Source organism: Pseudopodoces humilis, chromosome 3, assembly GCF_049639895.1.
Source record: "Pseudopodoces humilis isolate 2021_Gansu_Grassland_sample_001 chromosome 3, ASM4963989v1, whole genome shotgun sequence".
Classification (NCBI taxonomy): domain Eukaryota; kingdom Metazoa; phylum Chordata; class Aves; order Passeriformes; family Paridae; genus Pseudopodoces; species Pseudopodoces humilis.
The window spans coordinates 40,308,415-40,334,146 of record NC_142202.1 but is presented as its reverse complement, the minus strand read 5'-3'; the positions used below and the strand labels follow the sequence as shown (position 1 = coordinate 40,334,146).

The window sequence follows — 25,732 nt, the reverse complement described above, 5'->3', positions numbered from 1 at the left end:
TTTAGGCTGCAATATTTAATCTATTTCTCTGAGATTTGCATTATTTATGCTGCCAAAGAGCTCTTAGCAGAATCTCCATTGAAATTCTGCACCTACACTCAAAAAGTAAATAGAAAGAAGAAATATTTAAAAGTATAATTAATCAAAAGCCCATATCAGGACCTTGACTTCTAAAGGGTAAAAGAATGCTTGCAACCAAAAGACAGGTTTGAGCTCTTCTTGTTGCAAAACTAAGCCCCTGGGATTAAGGTCCTGGTGATTCTCCAATAGCAGTGCCAAGGACAAGAAGCAGATGACTTCTCCTGGCTGGGTTTTCATCTCTGCAGAGGGATTCTGCACAACAGCTAGGTTATAGCCTGCACCATTACATATCAAACCATGTCTCATTACAGCTCCAGTTCCTGCAAAAGCCACCATGAGCAGCTGGATTCATACTAAAGTCCCACTTTTTTTTATTGTTTCTCTCCATTGTAAGAATGCATTCTGGAGAAATGGCCCATGCACCCTGCACTGCCTAAATTCCCTACTGAACAAAGGCACCACAGCTGTCCAAGGGGCAATAGCTTAAAATAGACTCAAGACTCAAAAAAGGTTCAGCTTCAAGAAAGTGACAATAGCAGGGGGAATTGGGCATATTTACAAACAAATCAAAAGCAACTCATTATGAAAGTCAAAATTAATTGCCATTCATCACACGTTTTTTGTAGCATGGATTTTGTACATTTACAGAAAGCCTCTTCATGTGCATTCTGCTCTTTCAATAGAAAGGTGTGAAAGTGCATCATCCTTAGAAGATTTAAAGAGGATATGAAGATTTTGATAGTTTAAGTATTTGGTAATCAGAAAAGCAGGCCACTAGTTTGTTTGCTTTCCTCAAACTGCTCCAGTAAACTCCCTAGTGCTTCTTCTCCATATGGTATGGTTTTACTCCCTCAGTTCCTCCTCCCTTGCAAAGAAGAGCTCTCACAATAAAAAGACACTGGAATTTTCTGTAGTATTCTCTGGATTTCTTTCTGTTTGTCTGTTTAAGAAAAACACTTATTTAAAAAAGCTATCTCTGGAAGAGAATGTTTCAGATAAAACTCAACTAAGCCCAAATTTAATGCTGAATAATTAAAACTGCTGTACTTCAGAGGTCTGGCATGGAGGAATCTATGTTTAGCATAATTTCTGTAATTTCTGACAGTTAATAATATTGATTTTTTTAAAAAGTAGCTACAGACATATTCAGTCCACTTTGATCTGTCTGTTTGCCTTAGGGAATCCAGCAAACAGAATAGAAATATCTTTTCTCACTAATAGCCTATTGAAGTCAGCAGCCCAATAGGAACTAGATATTGCTTCTAGATTTCCTGTCCACTGCTCTGAAAGTTTTCCCTCCACATTTCTTCAGAGCTGTCCTATAATACTCAGAAGTCCTTAGCCTCCTGCTTAAGCTGACTTCACCAAACTTTAACTCTCTCGTGTGGGAAAGACAAAGGCATCCATCCATGGGAGTATGAAGGGATGAAGCAACTGTTCCCAAAGTAAGAAGTCTTCCAGTGATTGCAGTGAATACTGGAACATACTCAGTGAGTGACTTTTAATAGGAAAAATCCCAAGAGGAATGACTTTCCAGATACAGTGCAGGCTGAAACTCTCTGTATGCAGTGACTATGCCTGTGCTACTGCTAATTGACAAAGGAGCTGGTGGTAATCGGCTGTCACTTTTCACCTTCAAGTCCTTGCAGTGTGCCCATCATACTGTGGTGTGGATAGCTGATAGTACCCATCATCCTGAAGCTATGGAACAGCTTCTGTGAAATGGATGGAGTGACTGATTAGGAATCATAGTACTTCTCTAGAATTGGGAGCAGTTTAGTGGAAAAAAAAATAATTTTGCAGTGAGTTTTTGAAAATTTGGTAACTTGCAATGCCTGATTTTTGTTAAACAGAGTCAGATGCTCAAGAACCAGGTTTCCAGGTTCAGCTTGACAGATCAACTGCATTGCTATGTTCAGCTTTTCTCTTTGTCAACTCATGGCTCAGAGACTGGAGGGGCAAGCAAATGTGCAAATTCAATAGCAATTACTCTTTTTTCAGATGACAAGCCAGAGGAGGAGTTTTATGTGACCTGTCTTCCTACATACTGTTTGCTTCTTGGTTCAAGTTTCACATAAGGACTGACAAAAATTATGAAGAATTTTGAAAGAAGGATGGGATGGGAGTTTTGCAACTCTTGAGCATATCAGGGCAGTTTCCATAAAGATCAGTGCAAGTCTAGAAGCACACAGCTTGTTCAGAGCAGCAACCATCAAGATGTTTCCAGCTGGACCCTGGTACCTGCTTTCAGGGAGGTCTATCATAGCTTCATAATCTCAAAGTACAGGAAGCCACTGGAAAAGGTAATCTGATTTGTTTGAATGCAAGGATATGCAGACTAATGGGCCAGTGATTGGAGGGAGAAGGCAGGGCTGCAGATGGGGGGAAAGGGATCAGAGACAGCTGGTAGAGAAACAATGTCCTGGATGGCTGCATGATTTGCCAATACTGGCAAGGGAAAGTGTCTGTTCTTCCAGCCTGGGAGAGACTCCCTGTCACCCTAGGGGAAGGTTATGTAGTTTCCCCATGTTTTGTGTCACAGAAAAGGCCATGTAAAACAGGTAATCACTTGCCCCAAGCACCTGATCATATCTGCTGGAATAGGGAGGAAATTTTATCATCAAAATTTTCTGCAGGATTGCCTATCTGATTAATAGATACTATATTTTGTCCATAACAACACCTTTCTCTCATACCAGCCTCTTTCTAATATTTCTCCTTCTAATATTTCACTCTCAAGAGTCCCTGCTTGCACTTCTGCTTGGTAGCTCTTGCTCTTACATGCAGTTGTAGTATATTCAGAGAAAGAAAGTAAAAGCAAGGCTTTCAGAAGAAGAGGCTCAGGCTACTTTCCTTTTTGTCTTAGATATCTTTATATAGATGATTACATTGATGGCAAGTGGGTGGTAAATAGGCTGTAAATATTCCCCTTATGTCACTGTCCAGGCATGGGTACAACCAATAGACAAAAGAGAGGTGGAATGTATCAGGGGTGAGAACCTCCACATTCCAGGACATATACACCAACACGCCTTTCAGCAGCCCTGCTCTCTGGGATCAAGCCCCAGTCTTTTCTCTTCTTTTTATTTCCGCTGGCTGATAAATTCATCACAAATCTTAGTGATAGCCTTTCAGCAATAGGGGAATCCTGACTGATCACTATAGACCATTTTTTGAGCTAGCTTGACAGTGGACATTAATAACATGAGCTGCCACTGCTGAACAAAAGAGAAAAGGTGAAAATATATATCATTTGGGTTGTTGATTGAGTCCCATCCTCCCAGCCCACATCATGGGTGTGCAAGGAATTTCTCATGCATGCTCATGTGAACAACCAGGATGCAGTCAGGCAGTTTCCAGTAAATGGCTCTTAAGACTTCAGAGCCACTGCTGTACAAAAGTCCATTGTTCATATGTAGGATCTGCCTCCCTACCCATTCATTATAAAAACACAGATCACAACAGTGGCATGTTTATCTTAGCAGGGTGTTAAGTCTTACCAACTGAGTCACAGTCGCTGGTTTAGGCTTAGAAATGGGATTACTGCAGCTATTCTGAAACATCTAAAATGCAGGACAAGGCACAAGTACTAGGTCAGTGCTCAGGCAGCACTTTTAAGAAGGTAGAATGTTACTGGGCTGTGTTTGAATCAGATAAAAAACATTTTATTATAAGAGAATGAATGCAGACCACTCTGGTGGAGAAGCAGGGGCTTATTCTCAGGCAGCTGTCAGCCCAGAGAGTCCAATCTCTTTGTCTGTCCTCTGCAGAGAGGTTGGCTTCTCTACAGAGCAGTCTTGCCTTCAAAATGCTTGAATTTCTCCCCAGGCTAGAGTTAGTGTCTGTGAACACTCTCATAGATGTGTTCATGCATTGAAAACTACAGCCAAAAGAGATGCAAATCTCAGGAAGTGAGTAACAGCTATAAGAAGTCCAACAATTAAAGGAACTGTTTCTCCAAGTCATCAAAATTTATGAGTGAGTCTGGATTGGCATCACATTATCCTATCCTAAACTGAGTTCTGTCTTTATTATAAAGATAATGCTGGTTATTTGGACAGCTGCATTCAACAAAGCAGACAAGTGTCCTGCAGGGAAAGTCTCCTACATAGCCCTAAGGGGAAAAAAGTCAATTTCATTCAAGCCTCAAGTACCCTCTAGGATCTTTTTCCATTTGGTTCCCTTTCTACCACCACCTGTCTCCCAACCCAGAAGAGAAAGTGTCTCTTCTCCTCTTCCTTAAGGAATCCTTAAGTGGAGCTAGAGGAAATGAACCTGGTAATAAATTAAGAGGTGTTAAAGGAGGAGAGAGAGAGAGAGACCTTACAGCCAGTGAGGCTAAGAGTAGTATAATAACCTGAGAAACAGGAACCCAACCTGCAGTTTTCAAACCACTCCCTTAAGAGTCAAAAAGCCTGCTGGCACTCAGGAATGAGGTAAGAAGGGAGAAGCAGAGACAGAGGCAGGGTGATATCTAGGGAACAGCAAAGCAGGAATGAAGGAAGGATGGCATACATCAAGGACATAAAGGAAGATTGAGATAGGCAGTTTGGTTCCTCCAGAGAAAGACAGAGGACATCAGCAGATAGGATTCAGACAGAAGTGGCATACTCATGTCTACACAGCTATGCATGCAGAGGGAATCCTAGAAGACATGAAAGGACAGTATCTGTGGATGCTTTGCATGGTAGGACAGAAGTATTTGAAAGGGGAGATCGAAAAGACAGGAAACTTGGAAATGAGACCTGAAATACTGAAGAAGGGTGAGACATTCAAACCTTCGTAGACAAACAGGAACAATTTACAATTCTTGAGACAACAAAATTCTTTGACAAACAACAATTCTTGGACACAACAAAAATTATTTTGCTCCAGTTTTGTGGGCAAAATGTGCTCACTGACTGGCAGCTCCCTTACAACCCCCTTCCTGGAAGGAAACAGTTTTTCTTGCTTGATCTGTTCAGTTCACTGTTGCCTCACTTTCAGGTTGTGACCTTCTCTCAGCATGTAACAGGCAATATTTTCCAATGCCCCTGTCAGAAATGGCTTTGCAAAACATGTCACAGGTAGTCACTCCTGCTCCAAATCCAAAATGAGCAGGCACAAACATAGGTGAAGGAAGAGGAGAATAAGGAAGTAACATGGCCAGGCTTTCACAGCAAGAGAGGAAATGCTGTGTAGGCAGGCATCCTTTCTGCAGGTACCACCAAGGAAATAACCAAATTAAAGCCTCCTAAGACAGAAATTCCTATGATGAGTATCCTGGGTTGTGGGGCTTTCTTCTGTTGTTGTCAAAACTACTGCCTAAACAATAAGTTTGACTAGAATAGAGTAAATAGGGAAATGATAATTATGAAGTACAAAAGCTACCAAAGATTGGCCTTTGATGCTATAATCTTTTGAGAAAAGCCTGCCCTCATTTACCCTGAGAAAATGAACAGGTGAAAACAAATGTATTCACCTGTGGGATGGAGTAATGAATTTAACCAGCCTCTTCTATCTCCCATGTTTATCACTGTGTTCCACAGGTAGTTTTCATTTGGTGGCTGCAGTCTTCTGTGTGAAAGCTAATCCCCAAATAGAGCACACAGCTCCTGAGGCTCACTTAATCTTGGACTAGCAGAAAGAATGAAAGAAGTGTCAAGGATGATGCACAGCAGGCCCGCTGGAGCTTTAGCTGCCTGGTACCAAAGGTAAAGATCCTTGGCCTTATCAGATCTCTTTGGTAAAGACTCCACACATTCCTAAGGAGGAGCTTGGGACCAATCAGTTGGATAACCCAAAGCTCTGGGCAAGGCATGTAGAACAGGCTGAATGCCTTTGATCAGTGGAAAGAAGAGAAAAAAACCCTACATGCACAAATTGCTGCTATCCCCCATATGCTCTCCAATATTATGCTGCTGAGAAGATGTGATGGATTAGGAGTTAGGAATTCCTCCAGAGCAGAAATGATGATCAGATAACCTGTCCAACACTGCATTTTAAAAATAGCATTAGTTATTGCTATTGCTATCAGTTAATGCTGTTTTTTTAAAGCTTTCTTGTTTTTACTGTTAATGTCAAGAAAGAGAACTAAAATAAATAATGCTCTTTTCGCTATTCCTGGTTCTTTCCTCTCCTGGAGTGGGTGATGATTGTGCTTTGGTTTAGAATAAGCATTATTCTTACATATTCTCAATAATTTTTTTTCCAGTTGTTTTAGACCTGTGACTGCAAATTCCATTTTTTGAAGATTTTGACTAAAGGCTCCAAAACAGAAACAAGCATGTTATCACCAGGGGTAAATTTCTTCTGAAATATTGTCAGGTGAAAATTGCAAGGATCCATAAACCTGAAAGGATGGAGGAAAGTACCACCAGTTTGGTCTAAGCTCCTTGTAAAGGCTTACAAACATTGCCAAACAAGAGTACCATTGTGATCTCATTCAAAGCGCTTGCATGCTGAGCATAGTAGCCTGTAAAATAAAAAGCCATTATCTAGACTTGCAACATAGAAGTACCAGTAACAATTGAGAATTAAAAGATTATGTTTTTTGTATTATTTCATTCAAGAAGATTATAAGACAAAAGAAGAAAATGAAAAGGCACACACTGCAATGTTCTCCAAAGCAGAAACTGGTTGTGATCTCTTAAATGTTTTAAGTGAAATGCATTAAAGCTTCCTCCCCTCACACGTGAATGTCCCTGTAGGAAGAAAAATTGTGCCATCTAGTGGGATTTAGACCAAGTCTTAGCTGTGCATTCCCAATGGACATTGTGGACATCCTACAGACTTGTTTACATCATAGCATGGACATTTTTGGATTCCACTTTGCTCCCAAGTTCAAATCCCTCCTGTGCTACAGATGCTGGAGAGATCCATTCACCCTGGCTGTCTTAGGGCCAGAGAAGGGGAGCAGAACTTGCTTTTTCAGTTATCTGCTCAATCCACCTTCCTTTTTGGTTGGTTTTTTTTTTTTTTTTTGGCTTCTGTATTGATGAGAAAGAAGGGGAAAAATAATTTTCATGAGTATGACTTGGTAAACTAGAGGGACCAAAGCCCTGATGTTCCCCGTGAATGAAGGCTGTCCCACTTGCCAAGCAGCCAGCAGCTTTGGGATTCTGTGCTGCATAGTTATGGAGCTGGTGTATGTGGACACAGCTGTAGCACAGTCTCATTTCCTAGCATGCTTTTGCAATCACAGTTAAGCAATAGGCCTGATAGAGATTTCAGTACAGTGTTTAATCTTTGTCCCTTATGGATCTGTGTATCTTTATGACAGAAAGTGATTCCACAGCTTGCAATTTTTTTTCTTCTGTACTGATCATAGTGGAGAGCCATATAATATATTACTTCAATACTCAAATAAGTGCAAGCACTGCAAGAGACTTACATACCTCTCTAATAAAATGTGATAGATGCCCTTGGGACTGCTGGCTATTGCCTGAGTAACTACAGGTGAATGAGTAACAACTCCATAAGTTTTCAGTACTACTTAAAAGTAAAGTTCACTGTCCAGTCTTCAAATAATTAGCAACTGTCTTCTCTACAAACACAGAAAAAAGTGACCTTTTCCAACAAGGCGTAAGCTGTATTTCTCCAACCCAAGTCATCCCGTGGAATAATTGGATCAGCTTTGCCCACTGGCAGGCCTTTTGTCTTCTATGAATCAACATGGAAAGGAATCTTAAGAATGTTTTGGTCATTTCTTTCGGATTTTTACTACTCTTTACTGCTTACTCAGGACTCCAGAGTCTGCAGGTAAGAGGGGCATCTCCCATTGGTTATCAGGACATTTGGTCTGGAATGGCATCAGGCCAACTGGTAGTGTGAAGCACATCAGTCTTTCCATGGTCTCTGTGAAGAAGGCATGCACAGTATTTTTTGTGAGGTGGGTTAGGACATTGACTTGCTGCAGGTTAATATTCTTCACCCAGATCCACAGCATTTACTTAATATTTTATTCTAGTATTTCTCAAATAGCTCGCATACTTGTGTCATGCTACTACTTTAGATCCACAAAACTTATTTCAATGGAAACAGAAAACAAAATTAACCTGAGACAACTTTTCTCAGAAGATATTGCCAAATGGAAAACAAAATCAGTTTCTGGAAAGGATTTGTTTTCAATATTTCTAAATTGTTATGTTATGATCTTATAGTAATTATTATTGTACAATAATGTAAAATAATTTAAAATTATGCCTAAACCATTAGATAATTTAAGTGTAAAATAATACAGTAATTTCAAGGATCATGATATAATAGTAAAAATTATTATTTTTTAATAAGACAGTTGTGGCTTTACTGGCATTAACATCCTAAAACATAGTAGCAGAGATGGGTTTCTAGAATGACTTGAATACTCAGGTTACCATTAGAGCTCACTTGTTTTTATCCAAAATAAAAGACTGAAGGTTACTCTTGCTGTCTGTGAATTCTTAAACTATCAACTGGATTGAATTTTCCAACTGGAGTGGGAATCTGTATGCCTTAAAGGTGGAACTTGATACATAACATGATGAACTTGTTTTCAATAATGAGGGGTTCACCTCATTTCAGGAAGAGGTGCCTCCTTCTGCACATCTCCTTTCCTTGAACAGCTTTTCTTTGCTGGCATTGTCAGATTCTGAACTCAGAGATGTTCCTCAAAAACAGTCCCAAAACTGTATGGAGACACTATGAGTTGGGGAGAATAATGAGACAGGGGAAGATAAACCCCAGAAGCTGCAAGTCACTCCCACCATCTGAAACATTTGGTTAGAGCATGGTGCTAATAACACCAAGGTTGTGGGTTCAATGCCCATACAGACTATTCACTTAAGGGTTGGACTTGATGATCCTGTGGGTCCCTTTCAACTCAGAATATTTTGTGAACCTGTGAACCTGTAAGTACTGGAATGCTAAAAATGTTCATAATTCATTTCAATATTCCATTACCCAGACACACACCCCACTAAAAGACAAACAAATAAACAAACTAACTAACTAAGTAACAAAAAACCCAGACAGTAAAAATTATATGATTATGGAAGCCTGACTTCTAATTTTTGGAGGCTTGAGCTGACAAAACTAGGCATGTGATGTTTCAAAAATAAGATCTTTGAGATCAGAAAACCTCTTTTCCTGTTTACAAAACAACCATTCTAATTCTATAACACCTTGGCACTGCTCTTACAGAGACTGTCCTGGTACCTGGTTGTCTCCAAGCATGCTGCATGACTAGCACCATGATCCTGCATGGCCAGACTGCACAGCCACTGCAGGCTTAGAAAGTGGTTCCATGAAGACACCAACAGCTTCATTCCTCTACAACGCTCTCCAGTGCCACCCCCTCAGCATCCAGTTCCCCATATCAAAATCATGGTGAATCATACCACCTATTAATCAAAGCAATCAGGAAAACATTGCTAAGTAGCATAGAGTTGCAGAATGGTTTGGTTGGAAAGGACCTTAAAAGTCATCTCATTCCAACCCTCTGCCGTGGGCAAGGATACCTTCCACTAGACCAGGTTGCTCAAAGCCCCATCCAGCCTGGGCTTGAATATTTCCAGGGATGGAGTATCCGCAGATTGTCTGGACAACCTATTCCAATGCCTCACCACCCTCACAGTAAAGATTATCTTTCTTATATCTACCCTAAATCTCTCTTTTAGTTTAAAACTGTTGCCCTTTCTTGGCCTATCACTAGACTTGTGAAAAGTCACATCCCGAGTTTTTAATGTCCCCTTTGAGTACTGTAAGGCTGGAGTGAGGTCTTCTCCTGGCTGAACAATCCAAACTCTCTCAGCCTGTCTAGGAGAGGTGGTCCATCCCTCCTGATCATCTTCATAGCCCTCCTTTCCAACTTGTCTATGTCCTTCTTGTGCCAGGGGTCCCAGAACTGGATTCAGTGCTTCAGATGGAATCTCACCAGAGCAGAGTAGAGGGGGAAAATCACTTCCCTTGCCCTGCTGGTCACACTTATTTTGATGCAGCCCAGGGTGCAGCTGGCCTTCTGGGCTGCGAGCTCTTGTCACACTGTTGCTCTTGTCCAGCTTTCATGCACAGAATTCTCAAGTCCTCCCCTGTAGGGCTACTCTCAATGAGTTCTCATTGAGAAGAACTGTACTCATGTCTGGGATTGCCCTGACCCAGATGTAGCACCTTGAATTTGGACCTGTTGAACCTCCTTGTGTTTGCATGGACCCATTTTTCAAGCTTGCCCAGGACTCCCAAATTGATCTTCTCATTTCAGCTTTCAGAGCATCACGACAAGAGGAGAAGTATTTTGAGCATAAACCTGGTTAGACCAGTAAAATCTTTAAAAAAAAAAAAGTAATTCCTTCTTTGTGAAAATACGGGTGAATCAATTTCTTCCAACTACCAAGGGCCTCTGTGAGCCTACTAGGAAGGGTATTTGGACCTTGGCCTCTGAAAATCTTAGAAATTTTCAGACCTGTAGTTTAAAGCAAAGAATCTCTCACTATTACTGTGCCAGCCCTTGTAATACAGATATGAGAATATTCCTGCCTGAGACAACAAATGAAGGCCAAGAAAAGAGGTTACCTTTCATTCAAATTGCTTTTAAAGAGAAGCTCTAACAAATAGCATCAAATAATCTAAAGAAGGATTTACCAAAGCTTTGAATAGGAGCAACCCTCACCTGATTTTGTATCATGTTTTCATAAATGGTCTATCATTTTGAGGAAAATTCCAAGTCCATAATCAGGCTGTTTTAGGGAAATGAGACAGTAATACCCAGCCCCAGATGCTGTGTCTCTCTGTTTCTGGCTGAAGCCACTCTCTGTACACCACAATAATATGTACCTGTGATAAAATTTGTCTCAATCACTGTTTTTGTCCCTGCAGAGCAGCCTCAATGCAGAAGAAGGCCTGGGCGTTGCTTCCCTAAGCGTTCTGTTTGCTGCACTCACCTTATCATCCATGTTCCTCCCCCCAATCGTCATCAAGAAGCTGGGCTGCAAGTGGACCATTGTGGTCTCTATGTGCGGCTACATCGCCTACTCCTTAGGGAACTTCTATGCTAGCTGGTACGATTAAAATACTTTAACCCTCTCTGTTGTGTTCACACAAAATAAGGGCAAAGTTCTGTCTTCTTTTTCTTCTCCATTCCTACTGTCCTTGTTGCAGAGTAGAAAGCTGGATGCGAAAGTTTCTACTTGCCACAAATCGAGATAAATAAATGCTGTATTAGGTGGACCAGAGAGGTGAAAATGTGCAGAGTCAGAATGAATACATCCATATACATCCATCCACCCACCTGGAGCTGCTTCTCTAACTCATGTTTGTAGCAGAGATTCCTCTTTGGGGAGTGGGGGGAAAAAAATCAGATGTTTATTTTAAAAGTAAAAAGAGTTTTAGGGCTGTTTGTGAAAATGTTGAAGGGAAGACTATCTTCCAGCCAGTATCTCTGGGAGAAGAGGAGCGCAGGAGAAGGTCAGCTCCTGCCTGGCTCTTCCTGAAGGTGGATGAACAGCTTCTGCTCTCCAGTGACAAGGGTTGCAACTCTGTGGGGGAAAGCTGTCAATATCCATCTTCCAAAGTGCACATGCAATTTAGTTCTCAGTTATAAGAAGTTAAGGCACACGAGCACGGACCTAGCCAGCCTGGCCTAGGCCTAGTCCCCATGCAGATCTACATTTGCTCGCACACCCTAAACTTCACAAGGCTGGCCTTTTCTTGATTCCATGTAACAGATTTATTGTGTCATAAAAAGGATAAATCTATTTCTTTGATGTCTATTTTTGCCGCTGGATCTTTGGGCAAATGATTCTTATGCTAATGGTAAGAATTATGCTAAATAAAGTGTTCTTTGGCAGGTACACACTCATCCCTACCTCTGTGATCCTGGGCTTAGGAGGAGCACCACTGTGGTCTGCCAAATGCACTTACCTCACTATTGCTGGCACTTTGTACGCTGAGAAAGCAGGAAAAAATGCAAAAGACATTATCAACCAATACTTTGGGGTCTTCTTTCTGGTGTTTCAGACTTCCGGCGTCTGGGGAAATCTTATCTCAGCCTTGATACTTGATCAATCTTCCAACAAAGGTAAAATGTATTTAGAATTTTGGCACTTCTTTCTATAAACATTAACTAGTTCTAGATAGATAAGAGGTAGATTTGTGCAGCTGAGCTTTCATAGTCAGTGGAAACAGGCACTTGAGAGTTAGCCCGTCTGAGGATAGATGTCTGAAATAGATGAGATAAATTTCTCTATGAAAGTGTCAATTTTCTATCAAAATTCAGCCACAAAGAGGCAAATAGCTAAAAAATAGAACTCTATTGAGTTCTGTTTGAATTCTACCCCTGTATTGCAAAGCATAGATGGTTTGCAGGCATTGCAAGGCTGCAGGCATTGGCAGTCCTCCACATCTGACTTCTACTAAAAGTGGTTTAAAACAAAAGGCAAAATACTAAAGCAACCCTTTTGCAAAGCTTTTTGTACTGGGTTAGTTTGCTGTTAAGCATTCAAGGTGAGTCAGACTGCTTGCTGGTGCTTGCTGAAAATGAGGGCTCTACAGAACTGTCAAGAAGAAATAGCAGTAGCTGTTGGCAGGAGCCTGCGTGCCAGGGCTCCTCTGCTGTGTTTCAGGCTCAGACAGCAGATGCCAATGTAGCTTGAAGAAATCACTCAGCAGCAGTGCCCTCATTTCCCATGCATGTAATTGGTGTCAATTTTAAAAGGGTGGTTGTGAAGATAGATTAATATTTGGGTGCCACCTTAGAGATTCAAAATGCTGTGGCGTCTTATCATTGCAGTCTCCTGTACATTCCTCATCCTGTCAAAATCAAAACAGGGCTGTTCTCCAGACATGGAGAGAGCTTTCTATATACACTGCTACTGTAAGTAGCAAGAAGCTACCTCTTTCCTGTCTCAGTTAAGCAGTATGTCCTCTGAAGAGTTCTCGAATAGCTGCTAGGTTAAAGCTAAGTATCAGGAGGTTGGCATAAGGTTTTAATTTTTGGATTTATGGCAAAGTAGTTGTCACAAGGTGTGATACCTATGTAGAATCATGCTTCCTTTAAACCTAAGTAACTATAGGGGAAGCACCATTAAAGCAGAATGCTGGCAGACCCTTTCAAGTGCAGTGGAGCTCTGCTGACCTGATCCCAGAGCCACATGGTATCTCAGGAAGGACTGTCAGCTCTGATGTCACTTGCAGGGCAGAGGCAGTGGTGCAGCTGTGGGGTCTGTACCAGCTGCAACCATTTGACTCTGCCTCACAGCACACACCCTTTTAACAAGAGGAATAAAACACTATTTTTTTTTTTTTGTCTTGTAAATCCCTTCCTAGTTTTACTTTTGAGGATGTTCCTCCAAATTTTAGACATTTTTTTAACCTATTGCATAGAATTTCAGAAAATGGTGTGTTCCTGTGAATGGTGCTCAAAGCCAGAGGCATCTTCACTGCAGTGATGAGCAGTTACAACATGAGTTCCACTACTGTGCCTTCTCAGTGAGACACGGCTTTAATCTAGAGGGAACTTCTTTGCTGGGGTGAGGGGGTAAGAATCTCCAGTCATGCAATATTTTCCTCTCCTCTGAGATTTGTGGCAAGGCGTCCATTCATATTTTCATGTACTCAAAATGAATTATTTCACTGAGCAGTAAGAAAGATATAGCATGTATCTACACAAAATAAAAATGCATAAAATTCAGACATATCTACTCTTGACGTACTGCCTGCATCACTGCATCCAGACACAGCAAGGCAAAGTTACACCATATGGTAATACCTTACCTGAAGACAGTAATGAGTGTAAATCATGAGAGTCATCCTTCCTCCCTCAACAATATCACAAGTTTTAATTCAAGAGAAACAGTGCAAACCCTGCCTTGCAGCCTGCATATGACTAATTGCATGTGCAGCTTCATCTTCAGATGACGTAGGAACCAATAAAAAACTTGTTTTACACACTTCCACACCTCACTCATGTGACTCACCTTTTGCAAATAGTAATTTTGCTGGAGGTCTGTTTGTCCATTTTTTGCTGAAGGTCTGTAGTAATAGCCAGTGACTAGAACAAGGTAATGATTTTCTTTACATTACTGCATTTTATCTTATGTTGAACCTCAAGTTGTTTATGAAGCTGGTGAGACAGCTGATTCACATCACAGCAGCTTTGATTGGAAGCAATGAGGAAAACCACACTAAAAGTAGTTATGCAATAACCTTAATTGAAAAATTACAGATCAACTCTCCTTTAAGGAATCAGCCAAGGTACAGCCGTGCTGCCCTTTATTGTGCTTGGACCAGAGACAAATTCTGCAGTGAGAACACTAAAAATATTTTGTGGGGTTTGGGTCATCCTCCTCCAGTAGACAGTTTATCCAGGATTGCAGTTTGTGTAGGCATTTATTCTTTACCAAGAGGGTACTGGAGGAAGTGGGCACAGTGTGCTGGTGACGGTGTGTGTGAGTATGTGTGTGTTTGTGGCTTTGACATATGCCCTACACAGCAACGATAGGACTGCACAAAGAAAAAGTCTTACTCCAAATGCTGCTGAACTGTTGGTTTCAAGTGTTCTCAGAAAGTTAAAATAGCAGTATGTAAAATAATAAAGTCAGGAAAAGCAGGCTACATGGAACTCACATATTTTACATTGCAATACTGAGTAATCATAATTTGAATTTATAAAAACACGGAAAAGATGTCTTGAGGTGGTTTCTGTTCCTATAACATATAGAGAAATTATCTGGAGAAGGAAAATGTGGGATGGCTGTAAGAACTGAAGTCCTTCAGTCCATTGCTGGTGTAAACTTAGGGACCTATCTCATGAGGTATTATGATTAAGAGGTAAAAATATATACTCAAATTGAGCTTGGATTCAGATTTCACCCTCCAACTTTAGTCCCTGCCTTCATCTAACCATTAATTCAGTGTTCAGTCTCTCTTTTGTTTCTCTTAAACCAAATTTTTGTGTGTTAAACTGGGATTCTGAAGTTAAATATCTCTAATCAGGAAAGGCTTGAAACCAGGACCAATCACTAAGAACTGGATTCCTTATATCCTTACACACAGTGTGGAATTGCCTGATCTCTTCATTGACCTGCCTTTGTCTTGGTTCTTAACTAGTGGAGATCACAGAAGAAGACCTGGAATGCTGTGGAGCATTCAACTGCCTGACTGGTACCACTAACTCCTCTGAGTCAGCAAGACCCTCCAACTCCTTAATCTACACACTGGTAGGGATCTATACTGGTGAGTAATCCACACAATCTTTAATCAGTATCACTGATGGAGAGTCTAGTACTAGTGGAATCTAGCAGGGCTTTGCAGATTAAGTTTCTGACTTTCTCCTTCAATCCAATTTGCCGAAGGTAAATAAGATATGTGAGATCTATAAACAACTACTGCCTAAATAGTTCTAACGCTTTATGCCAGAGGTGTATAATTTTTATCTCAAGGAGAAAGATATTCTTTATATTTTTCACCTGGAATAAAGCTGAAGCCCAGTGTGGTGACCCAAATTCAGCCAGGTAAATTGGCATATTTCCCATTTAGTAACTACAGCTGCTATAGACCATCCTTGCACAAGGCTAGAAAAGAATTAAATACAGGGAAGATGATGCCATTAAAAGAAAAAAATATATGTGCAAGGATTCACTGAGTGAGGAAAGTTCCAAAAAGTATCCCACTGGAAAGAAGTTATCCTCTGGATAAAGAAAAGTATCCAGTAAGGCAATGTGCACCTCAGCTCTGTCAAAACATCTTTGCAGTCTCTGAGCATAGATGTACTCTCTGTGCTGATACAGGAGCACAGAATTTGCCATACACTCCAACAGAGTGTATGTGATCCAGCAGAGCCAGGTCTCAGTGCACAGGGGCATTGCAGAAAAGCCTTCCTCTGCCCCCATCCTCCACTCCTAATTGGTGGGAAAGTGTAAAAAATATCCCCCCACTCTCCTCCCAGAATGTACTGGAGCTGATGACTTTCTGCTAAAGGCATGTTTGTCTGTAAAGTTTAAATTTAAATTTGATGACTAACGTGTACAGCACTCCCTTAGGCTCTGTGCATGCAGAATGAATGCAACCCTGCTTCCTCCTGACCCTGTGTCAGTGGGGTTTCCTTCTTCTTTTAAGCTCTTAATACAAGAGATGTCTTTTCTTACCTCAAGGGAAAGTAAATGGGTAAATATTTCGTTCACAGACATTTTTTAAATGTGTCCTCTCTATTTGGTGGCTGAATACTTATTTTTCCCAGCTTGTGTGGAAACAGTAATGGTTCCTATTCTGCTGTTTTGCTGTCTCAAGGACTGTGAATGTTTCTATTTATGTTCATGCCAACCACTATTAAGCCATGCCATTATCTCCTATAATTGCTCTTGATTCATTTAATGTATTTTTTATGTATATTTTTTCTGGAAATGTTGATGTCCTGTTCTCACCCATTTAAGTCCAGCAATTAGTCCATAAGTACTAATAAACACTCTGGCAGAACCAATAATTACTTGAATCACGAAGGATTTACAGCTTAGCCACAGTGGGGAACCAGGACACCAGAGAAATTCTAGGAGACATGGATGAAAAATAATAAGAGATAAAAAAATGAGGCAATTTATTGTTAATCTGCTGATGTATTTGGATATTAAAAGTTCACAGTAGAGACAATATCCATACAAATAACATAGGAGCACATTAAACAAGCCAAGTGGATGGAAAGAGGTGCCTGGTTCTCATCTTACTCTGAACTGTACTTCTTTCCATGGATGGAATTCTAGTCTGCATAAGTGAGGAAACATTATCGTGCCCTGCATCTAAAATGAAGCAATCAGTTGTGAATCTATGGTTGTCTCATGTATATTGTGAGACATGGTTATCTTCTTGATAACATGAAAAAAATTGTTTTGATTCACTGCACAGGGCAACAAATCTAGACTGATACATGCATAATAATTTTCTGATTAACTACTCTATATATTTTTATATACTTTTATATGCTGCTTCTCCTAGGAAATTATGGGTTTAAAGCTGTAACTTCCATCTTTTCAAGTTAGCTAGAGCTGCTCCCTATCATCTTCAAAACAGCACATATTCCATACTCAAAGCATGGTTCTGAGCCAAAAAAAGAAGAAAAAGACACAACATATACTGGGTTTCAAGACAGCATTTATTTTTCTTTCCATGTATTTGAAAGATCAAATTCGCTAGCCATGCAGACCTTGGCACTGGAAGTGAATACTCCTCTCTCTTGTTGATTTAAAGGCTCCTGATAGCTCCCGAGGGAGCTGTTTGTGGCCAGCTCCCATCCCCGTGCCCCGGAGTGCCCTGGAAGGGTGAGCCGTCACCCTCGGCGGCCGTGCAGCTGGCCCGGCGGCTGTCACAACAGGCCAGCCACAGCTGAGCTGAGGGGATTTGCGAGTGCACAGCTGTATGCAGAAGATGTGAATGTAGATCAGGCCTCCTTGTTTATACAGAAATGGCCTCTACACTGAAGCGGAATCAGAGGCAGCTGCCAAAATATCCCACAGAGAGTTAAGCACCAAGTCAGAACAATAACAGCAGCAAGCGACTTCCCATCATTCTTTCAGCATTCCTCAGTTTTCCATTAACTTTTTGTTTTGGTTTTTTTTTGCAGCTAGTGGTGTGCTAGCTGTGTTGCTGGTTAGTATATTTCTGGACCAGATCCAATCTGACCAAGTAGAGACTGAGAAAGAAAAACTAGAGGCACCATCCTTTTGGTCTACATTCCTAGCGACTTTCCGGCATCTTAAAGATAAAAGACAGTGTCTTCTAATCCCTCTGACAATGTACAGTGGGTTTGAACAGGCATTTCTTACTGGTGACTACTCCAAGGTATGGATGTAAATGAAAATATACTTCTGTCTGATTTTTTTTGTGCTGCTGTATCTTAGTTTTGCATATTTACCTGTCAAATGAAGATGTTCTTAATGATGATTTGTGGACTGAAAAATTACTGCTTACTTCTACATGAATGAACTGAGTGACATCTTCAAACAGCAGTAAATATGTCCCTTGGAACAGCCTCAAAAAGAATGCAGTAGAGAGCTTAACTCACCAGTGGAGCCCACAGCAGAGAGCTACAGGTTCAAACTCTTCACCTCGTTGTAAATAACAAACTGGGAGAAAAGCCAGAAGTCAGGAAAGCTTTCATATCTTCCTTCCTCTTCTGGTTTCCCTAGAGCTTGTATAAATGCAAGTCAGCACACATTCCACATATTTTATTTTGACAACTTTTACGGTAAGAGGACAAGTCCTCAATGTGGCTGGCTGAAAGCCCTCACAGTCACTACTGCAACAGGTCCGGACCCTGACAGATTGAAATTGTTAAAACCACCTCTGCTCCTCCAGTTTCTCAACAAACCTAGATACACAGCAGGCATGTTCTCCAGGCATTTGTTGAGAAAGCCTCAAAAGAAAGAGGACAACCTTCCCGAGCCACTTCTTCCATGCTTAAGGCTTTCAAACCTTGTGTATAAATCAGATGGAAGGGTGCACTTGTTGCTGTGTTGGAATGGTTTGAAAGGGACACTCCATGGCAACCTCCACTTGTTCTATGCTCTTATAGAAGAGGTCCTCTTCATTTTTTGGGAGCAGCTCTGTCATGACCATAGTGTCAATTGCCAATTTTCATCCCTTGGGCTATGATGGAAAGGGCAGAAAATTCCTAATGCTGCTTTCAGGAGTTTTATTTGTAGAAAGCAGTGCTCAGAATTGTTCTGCTTGTTATCCCTCTGCTTGCATGGCATCAGTCTGGTTGGGAACAGGGGTAGGAAAGCTGCTGCTGAAGGCCAGCTATGTCAATGTACCAGGGACTTATCAGCAAACTTTCTAGCTGTGCTCTTTTTATCTCGTCCATGTTGGTTATTTACCAAACACTCAGGGTAAAATGCTTGAACTTTAGTTGTGTATTTTTTTCAAAGAAAATGCGGCACCACTCTCCCTTCTCTTCCAGGTATATATGACCTGTGCCCTGGGGATACAGTACGTTGGCTATATGATGATCTGCTTTGCAGGTGTAAATTCCCTCTGCTCCCTGCTCTTTGGAAAGATCTCCCAGTTCACGGGTAGAAAGCTTCTATTTGCATTAGGTATGTAAAGATTTCTTGAACGACTGATCACCACATGTAATCAGATCCACTACTTCCCCCTTTGCATGTACAGAGAGATAGCTTGCTGTCAGCTATCAATTACAACCAAAGTCAATCTAGAGGCAGACTTCACAAACTTCATTCATAAGAAGAGGCAGCTCAACTCACAGTTAAGCACTCTATTGCTGTCTTTGCCTTACATCACTTTGCCGGTGATGTAAGTTCAGCCTACTTTTGAGGGCTCTATCTATGCAGAAGGTGCCCTATAGCTTTGATGTTTATAACTCTGATGCAGCCAGTGACAAATCATCTTGCAATGCAGATGTTGAGACTTGCACTATCATAAGAAGGATTTCTCCACTGGGCTGAGACCTCCTCACACTTCAGAGTGAAAGCAAATCACTGTTGACCTGAGTCTCAGGAAATGACAAACTTGGAAATTTGAGTGAAATTTCAGGAAACTTTTTAAAGGTTGGCCTGCCATCCTTTTTGCTACTTGTTCTATAGGGAGAAAAATAGAAGAGAATCATGTGTCAGGCCAAAATAACTTAAGGGCTTGTGTATGGGACAGTAATTTACATGTTGCCTTGGGAAAAGATTTGCGTATTTAAGGACATCTCCCTCTCCAAAGAACATTGTTCCAATGAGTAACAGAGTAATGGAGGTACAAAATAAATACCAAGAAATATTTCTCTTGTGCCCCTGTGTGCATTATGCATACTGAAGTGGACTAATACCTTATTTCCACTATGCAATAACTTATACTATTAGAAACATCACTGAATAGATCAATATGCATCAAGACATTATAGACATTCTCCACAGGAAATTTTAAACCTGGGCAAAGAGGAAGAAATTTAGAGTGCTTTCTGTTACAGTCACTAGCTCAAAGATTCTTCTGTCTGTTCTAGGTGTGTGTCTCAGCCTATAAAACTCAGATTTAAAAAAAACAGAAACAAAAACCAAAACAACCTAATAGTAGCAATAAACAAATAAATCTCTCCCCAAACTGCAGTGTTAGAAATGGAAGACCTCTGAACTTCAATTCTGTTTAGTGGTCTTTGTACTCAGCCTGTGAATATGCACCTGTGGGGGGAAGAATCTGTGACTCATTTAAAAACCACCTTTTAAAACAGAGACCCCAAAGCCACCAGATCCCCTAGAAATCCTTAATTGTCCCCTCTAGCCCTAAATGGAAACCTCATTTAAGGCAAGGAGAGCAGAAGGGTGTTTGCTCCCCCTTCCCACATGCCTCACATGGTGACTGCAAGCCTTTCAGAAGCTCCTTCTCAGTGGTTCGTGTCCTTTGTGCTAACAACCGTATCAGCACTGAGGATCTCTCAGCTCAGGACACTGCTCAGAATCATGAATTAGACACTGTCAAAGGCCTGCATTGTTTGTATTTCATGTGATATCAACTCAGTCAGTGCAAAGCTCAATGAACCAGAAAGACTTTAAGATTGCCTTGTGCTTTTGTTGAGGGGAAGAATAAATAAGTGTTATCTACCACAATCTGTCCTAATTATAATTGCATCTTTATTTCTTTCTAAATCAACAGCCGCAGTTTTGAACACAGGCTGTATAATAACACTACTGCTGTGGAAACCTCATCCCAAGCAGCTTGCTGTGTTTTTTGTCATCCCTGCTCTTTGGGGCGTATCTGATGCTGTTTGGCAAACACAAACTAATGGTAAGTCTTGGTGACAATGAAATGTATTCTGTCGAGATATAAAAGTCTGCATGTTTGCATCTATGAAACAATGCTGCATAACAATGATAATGTCTTTAAGACAGCATCTAAAAGATACATGTTAACTCATTGGAAAGCAGAAGAAATAGAACAATTTGGGAGTAAGAATGCAAAATACTCACTGAACCAATATTTCCAAGATGAAGAGAGAAGAATACTGCAGAAGATTATTCAGGTATTCGGGTATTCAGGATAAATATTCTGGAGGAGTATTTCAAAGTAATTTAGAAACTAAGAAGAATTTTACATTTAGTCTGTCTTTAGCATAAAGGAGAGCACTCTGGATAAAAATTAACTCAGAGCTCAGCAACAAAAGAAGACAAAAATTGTCTGTTAGGAGTTATTGGAAAAAATGTGTAGGAGAAAACCACAGAAATATTATACAGCCAAGTGACTTCATACAGCTCTGATTTACTCTAATTCAAAACTCATAATCCAGTGTGATAAGGCATAAGTAGGCAATAAAAAGGAGCAAGGTCATGGGGCACTTCTGCTTGAAGGAAGACTGAAAAGCTAGAGCTCTTTAGCCTGGACAAGAGGTAAGTATGGAAAGCAGTCAGTAAGGTAATTAATTGTATGGAGAAGGTGACTTGAAATTTACTATATCTCATAATAACAGGACTAGTGGCAGCAGATAGTTACCAGGCAGAAGTCTTTATAGGAATCAAAATGAATAGTATTTCTCACACAATGCATAAGCAAAGTATGGAATTCATTGCCAAAAATTTAAGCTGGAATTACATCACATCATTACAAAATCACTTCAGGGGAAGGTGCTCCTCTGGGCACACATCAGGTTATGCGTCTTGGCCTTCCTTTCTCTGATCCCTTTGGTTGTCTCAGGAGTTTAGAAGACTTCACTCACTAGATAAAGTGTCCTGTTCCTCCTGGAGAGCCAGATGGAAAGCATCGTGGTCCATTGCCTGCTTGAGTAATCTCCTTTCAAGCACATGTAGAGTCCCTGCCTCTACGCACAAGGGAGTGACCAGCCAACATCCTTCTCTGCCCCTCCAGCAGCTCCAGCTCACATCCCCTAGAGCAGAGCTAGTGCATACATCAGGGAACACCCTCTCATCATCTCACATCCTTACCCAGAGGCTTGTGCCTCAGGTAAAAATTTAAAATCAGTGTTCTTGATACTACTCAGGGTCATGGAAGGAGAACATCAGAGAGGATTTGCTCTCTCTTAAGTAAAGCTGTTCATTCATTTCCTGCTTCTTCAGCCACAGTCTTTCTGACTGCTCTGCATGCTTCCTAACACTCTTGAGAACTGTAGCTTAGTCTTCCACTGGGATAAAGGACCTGTCCTTTGTCCTGCTTCTATTTTATCCAGAAAACCTTGTCCTTGGACACTGTGCTTCTTTCAGAATCACAGTGGGGTTAGGGCTGGAAAGGACTTCTGGACTTCAAACCCCTTGCTCAAGCAGGGCCACCCAGGCACAGCCACTTACTCAGGACCATGTCCAGGGAGCCTGGCTATTTTCCAGATAGGGAGACTCCACACCGTCTCTGGACAACCTGTGACAGTGCTCAGTCACCCTCATAGTAAAAAAAAAATCCAGATGTTCAGAGGAAACCTCATGTATTTCAGTTTATGCCCATCACCTCTTGCCCACTTTTCTTGGACACCACTGAAAAGAGCTGGGATTTGTACCCTCTCTTCTAGGATTTACATACATTTGAGGTGTCCCTGAGGAGCATGTTTCCTCAGTAAGGTCCCTGCATGACAAAAATGCACCTGAGGCCCGCATTAGGGGAAAAAGGGGTAAGCACAGAGGACTTAAGTATTGGAGGAGGTGGCTGGGAAGTGACTGTAATTTCCAAACCCCCAGAGGAGGCAAAGACAGTGGACAGTATGCTTACTTGATGGTGAGTGAACTCTGCAGCTATATGACAGGATCATCCTCTGTTTACAGCCCTCTGTCAGGTCATCTGTATTCCCAGATTCCTGCGAGATACTTGTGAAAATTTCACATTTGGAAAGACACCCAAATGTTCTTCTTCTTTGTATAGTGTCTTTTTTTGGTCTGTACCTTACTCAGCTGTTTCACAGCTCCCATTTGTAAGATTATACAAAGTTCTCTTTGTCACATTGTCACAGTGAAACATCAAGTGATGACATGAAACATTAATAGAGAGGTGCAGTGACATTACCCCACAGTGCTGCATCCCAGAATAGGATCTTCAGTTTGACATACTCACATAGGATTAATTGTCTTCTCCCCTTCAAAAGCTTCATACAGATATACATCACATGAGAAATTCCTGGCATCAAAGACTATGAGGTGAGATAAGACCTCCAAAATAACATTGGTTTACAAAATCTGTGTTCCTTCCTTTGCTAAGCTCCCATGAGTGCTGCTTGGGCCTCAGTAGATTAACCAGTGAATACATAAATGGCACAGTGCCACATACTTAAAGCATTCTTTGGTTTGCTTTGTGCTCCTGTGGATATTTAATACTCGAGTACCCCCTAGAGGATAGGTAGGTTCACTGTAGATGAGCCACTTCATTTATAAAGTTTTCCTGACATGTTTGTGTTCATGTGTGGATGCTCTCACTTATTTCCAGTGAAAGCTACTTCATTTCAGAGGGTGTAGTGCTCTTTCTTATCTAACTTGAGCACAGATGCTGATATTATGCACTGACAAAAATTGCACCTGGGGCAAAACAACTGGGGCATAATAATTGTGTAGCACAGAACTATCAGGTGGACTACAGCAAAACCAAGATCTTTCCAGGCTGATTTGTGTCTTTAGAAAGGATATAAATGAGTCTAAAGAGTTAGAAACCTGGACTCAATTTCCAGCAGTCCTATTATATACTCATGCCTACTAGTACCAGGGGAACCAGTAGGAAAACAGGCAGTGGCAAAGAACCAGGATAATTTCCATGGAATTGAACTGCAAAATTTTAGAGCTAGCAGCCTCTCCACTCACTCAGTCCAGCAGGTGGTCCTGCTGAAGCTCATCCAGGCAATTTGCTTCAAGATGGCAAACCTACCAGCTGAAAACCAGAATCTTTAGACATAGAACTACCATGGCCTCAGAAAACTTCCTGTATTAAACTTTCCTCACTAATATCTTTCCAGGACATAACACTGGGCATATCAGGTAATTAGTATGAACAACTTGCACTTGTTCATTTATTAGGCAAAACTATGAAGGTCTATTATATCTACACTTCACTCAGCCAGTTTAATGAACTAAGTATATCTTGTGCATCTGTCCAGATTTCCATCATGTCTGAATTGAAACAGTTCAGGAAATGTCCTCTTGCAGTCATCAGGACACATAAGTTTTTTCATACAGAAGAAGTCTCCCCCTACTTAAGGAAAATGAAGGGGTAGTTGAGTCTACTCAGATTTTTAGAGAACTTTGCATTCCTCTTTGTCTTTTGGCTGAATGTACATATTTCAAACAGATGTGTTGTTCTACAAGTGGATGAAAACAGTCAAAGTTCTTTATATTCTTCTTTCCTCTGTGCATACCACGTCTGAATCAGAGTAAATACCCTGTTCTTTATCACTGCTGGTGCTAGCTCAGCACCCAGAGGAAAGCAAGCTCTCTCCCTTTTCCCTGTATGCTTCACTAGACAGACCTGGAGGGTGGAATCCCTCCCTGGATCCCAGTTGTGGGTGTGCAACTGACTTAACTCATTGGGAGCTTCCCAGTGAACACAACTGCATTAGGATGATCAGTTGAACTGAGTCTCTGTGTCAAGTAAGTTTTCCAGTTGCTGCCTGGAAGTTCTGTATGCATCAAGGATATTCTATTTGCTAACCCATCCAGGAGCTGAAATTTTGAAAACCTGGTTGATTCAGAGAGATATATCTTATCTGCATATTAAATCTGAGCCCATGATGTGAAAGCCAGTAAGGATTTGGTATGAGCTTCAACATATTTATACATGGAGACTCTATGATGTCAAGGCCTCCTTTTTCTCCTTACTTGTTCATCAGGGCAAAACCCTCCATTTTTGTAACTAATAGTTTGAAAAAAGAAGTCCTGCCATCTTATTTCAATAGATCACATCCTTTCTTCCTTCCTCACATTTTTGTTCCCTTTTTCTCTGGTGTTCTCTATTTTGTCATGTTTGTTTTGTTATTTCACTTGTTACAATTCACAGAAGCACAACAATATTTTAAGGCAAGGCTTGTATTTTCCTTTCTCTGACGTTTATGAGGGAGGGTCTGTCTTTCCCATTGTGCTCTATTTATTCCCTTTGCAGAAAATATGTGGTTGCAGATTTAATCTTCACAAGACATGTCTTTCCTTCCTTTCTTCCTTCCTTCCAGCAATCTATGGCATTTTATTTGAGAAAAACAAGGAGGCTGCCTTTGCAAATTACCGTCTCTGGGAATCAGTTGGATTTGTCATCGCCTTCGCTTACAGCAACATGTTGCAAGCCTACGTCAAAATGTACATTTTACTGTCTGTGCTTGTGCTGTCCATGGTGACCTACGGAGCAGTGGAATACCTCGAGGCTAAGAGCTCCCCCAGGACACCTACTGCTACCAAGAAGGAAAATGGAAAATCCCCCTCTCAGGAAACACACATGTAATCCAACAGGGTCAGAGGGATGGAGGCAAAGCAAACTGGCCAGCTCTTTACAGGCACGTCTCCAAGGGCGTTCCAGTGTGGACTGTTTCCAGAAGGATGGTGAAGGAACAGATTTCAAGGCTGCTATGATGCAAATGTCTTAGGAGTAAAAACCTCCTTTGAGATCTCACCTTTATAAGGGAAGATGAGATGATTTTACCCTTTCATGCAGATGACAAACTAATAAATAAAGTCTTAATAAATGTAAACAAGATTCCTAAAGTCCTCATCATTTTGTTTCTGTGCATAAGACCTGGTACAGC

At 41.0% G+C, this 25,732-nt stretch overlaps 1 protein-coding gene across 1 annotated transcript; it reads left to right on the top strand.

Moving 5' to 3' along the window:
• The first annotated feature begins 7,734 nt into the window (after positions 1 to 7,734).
• UNC93A (unc-93 homolog A) lies at positions 7,735 to 25,431 on the top strand. The gene is made up of 8 exons (XM_005518578.2): positions 7,735 to 7,821; positions 10,912 to 11,093; positions 11,883 to 12,112; positions 15,142 to 15,267; positions 17,645 to 17,862; positions 18,983 to 19,118; positions 20,677 to 20,808; positions 25,166 to 25,431. Exons 1-8 carry the CDS (start codon positions 7,735 to 7,737, stop codon positions 25,429 to 25,431), a joined length of 1,377 nt encoding a protein of 458 aa, XP_005518635.2.
• The last annotated feature ends 301 nt before the right edge of the window (positions 25,432 to 25,732 follow it).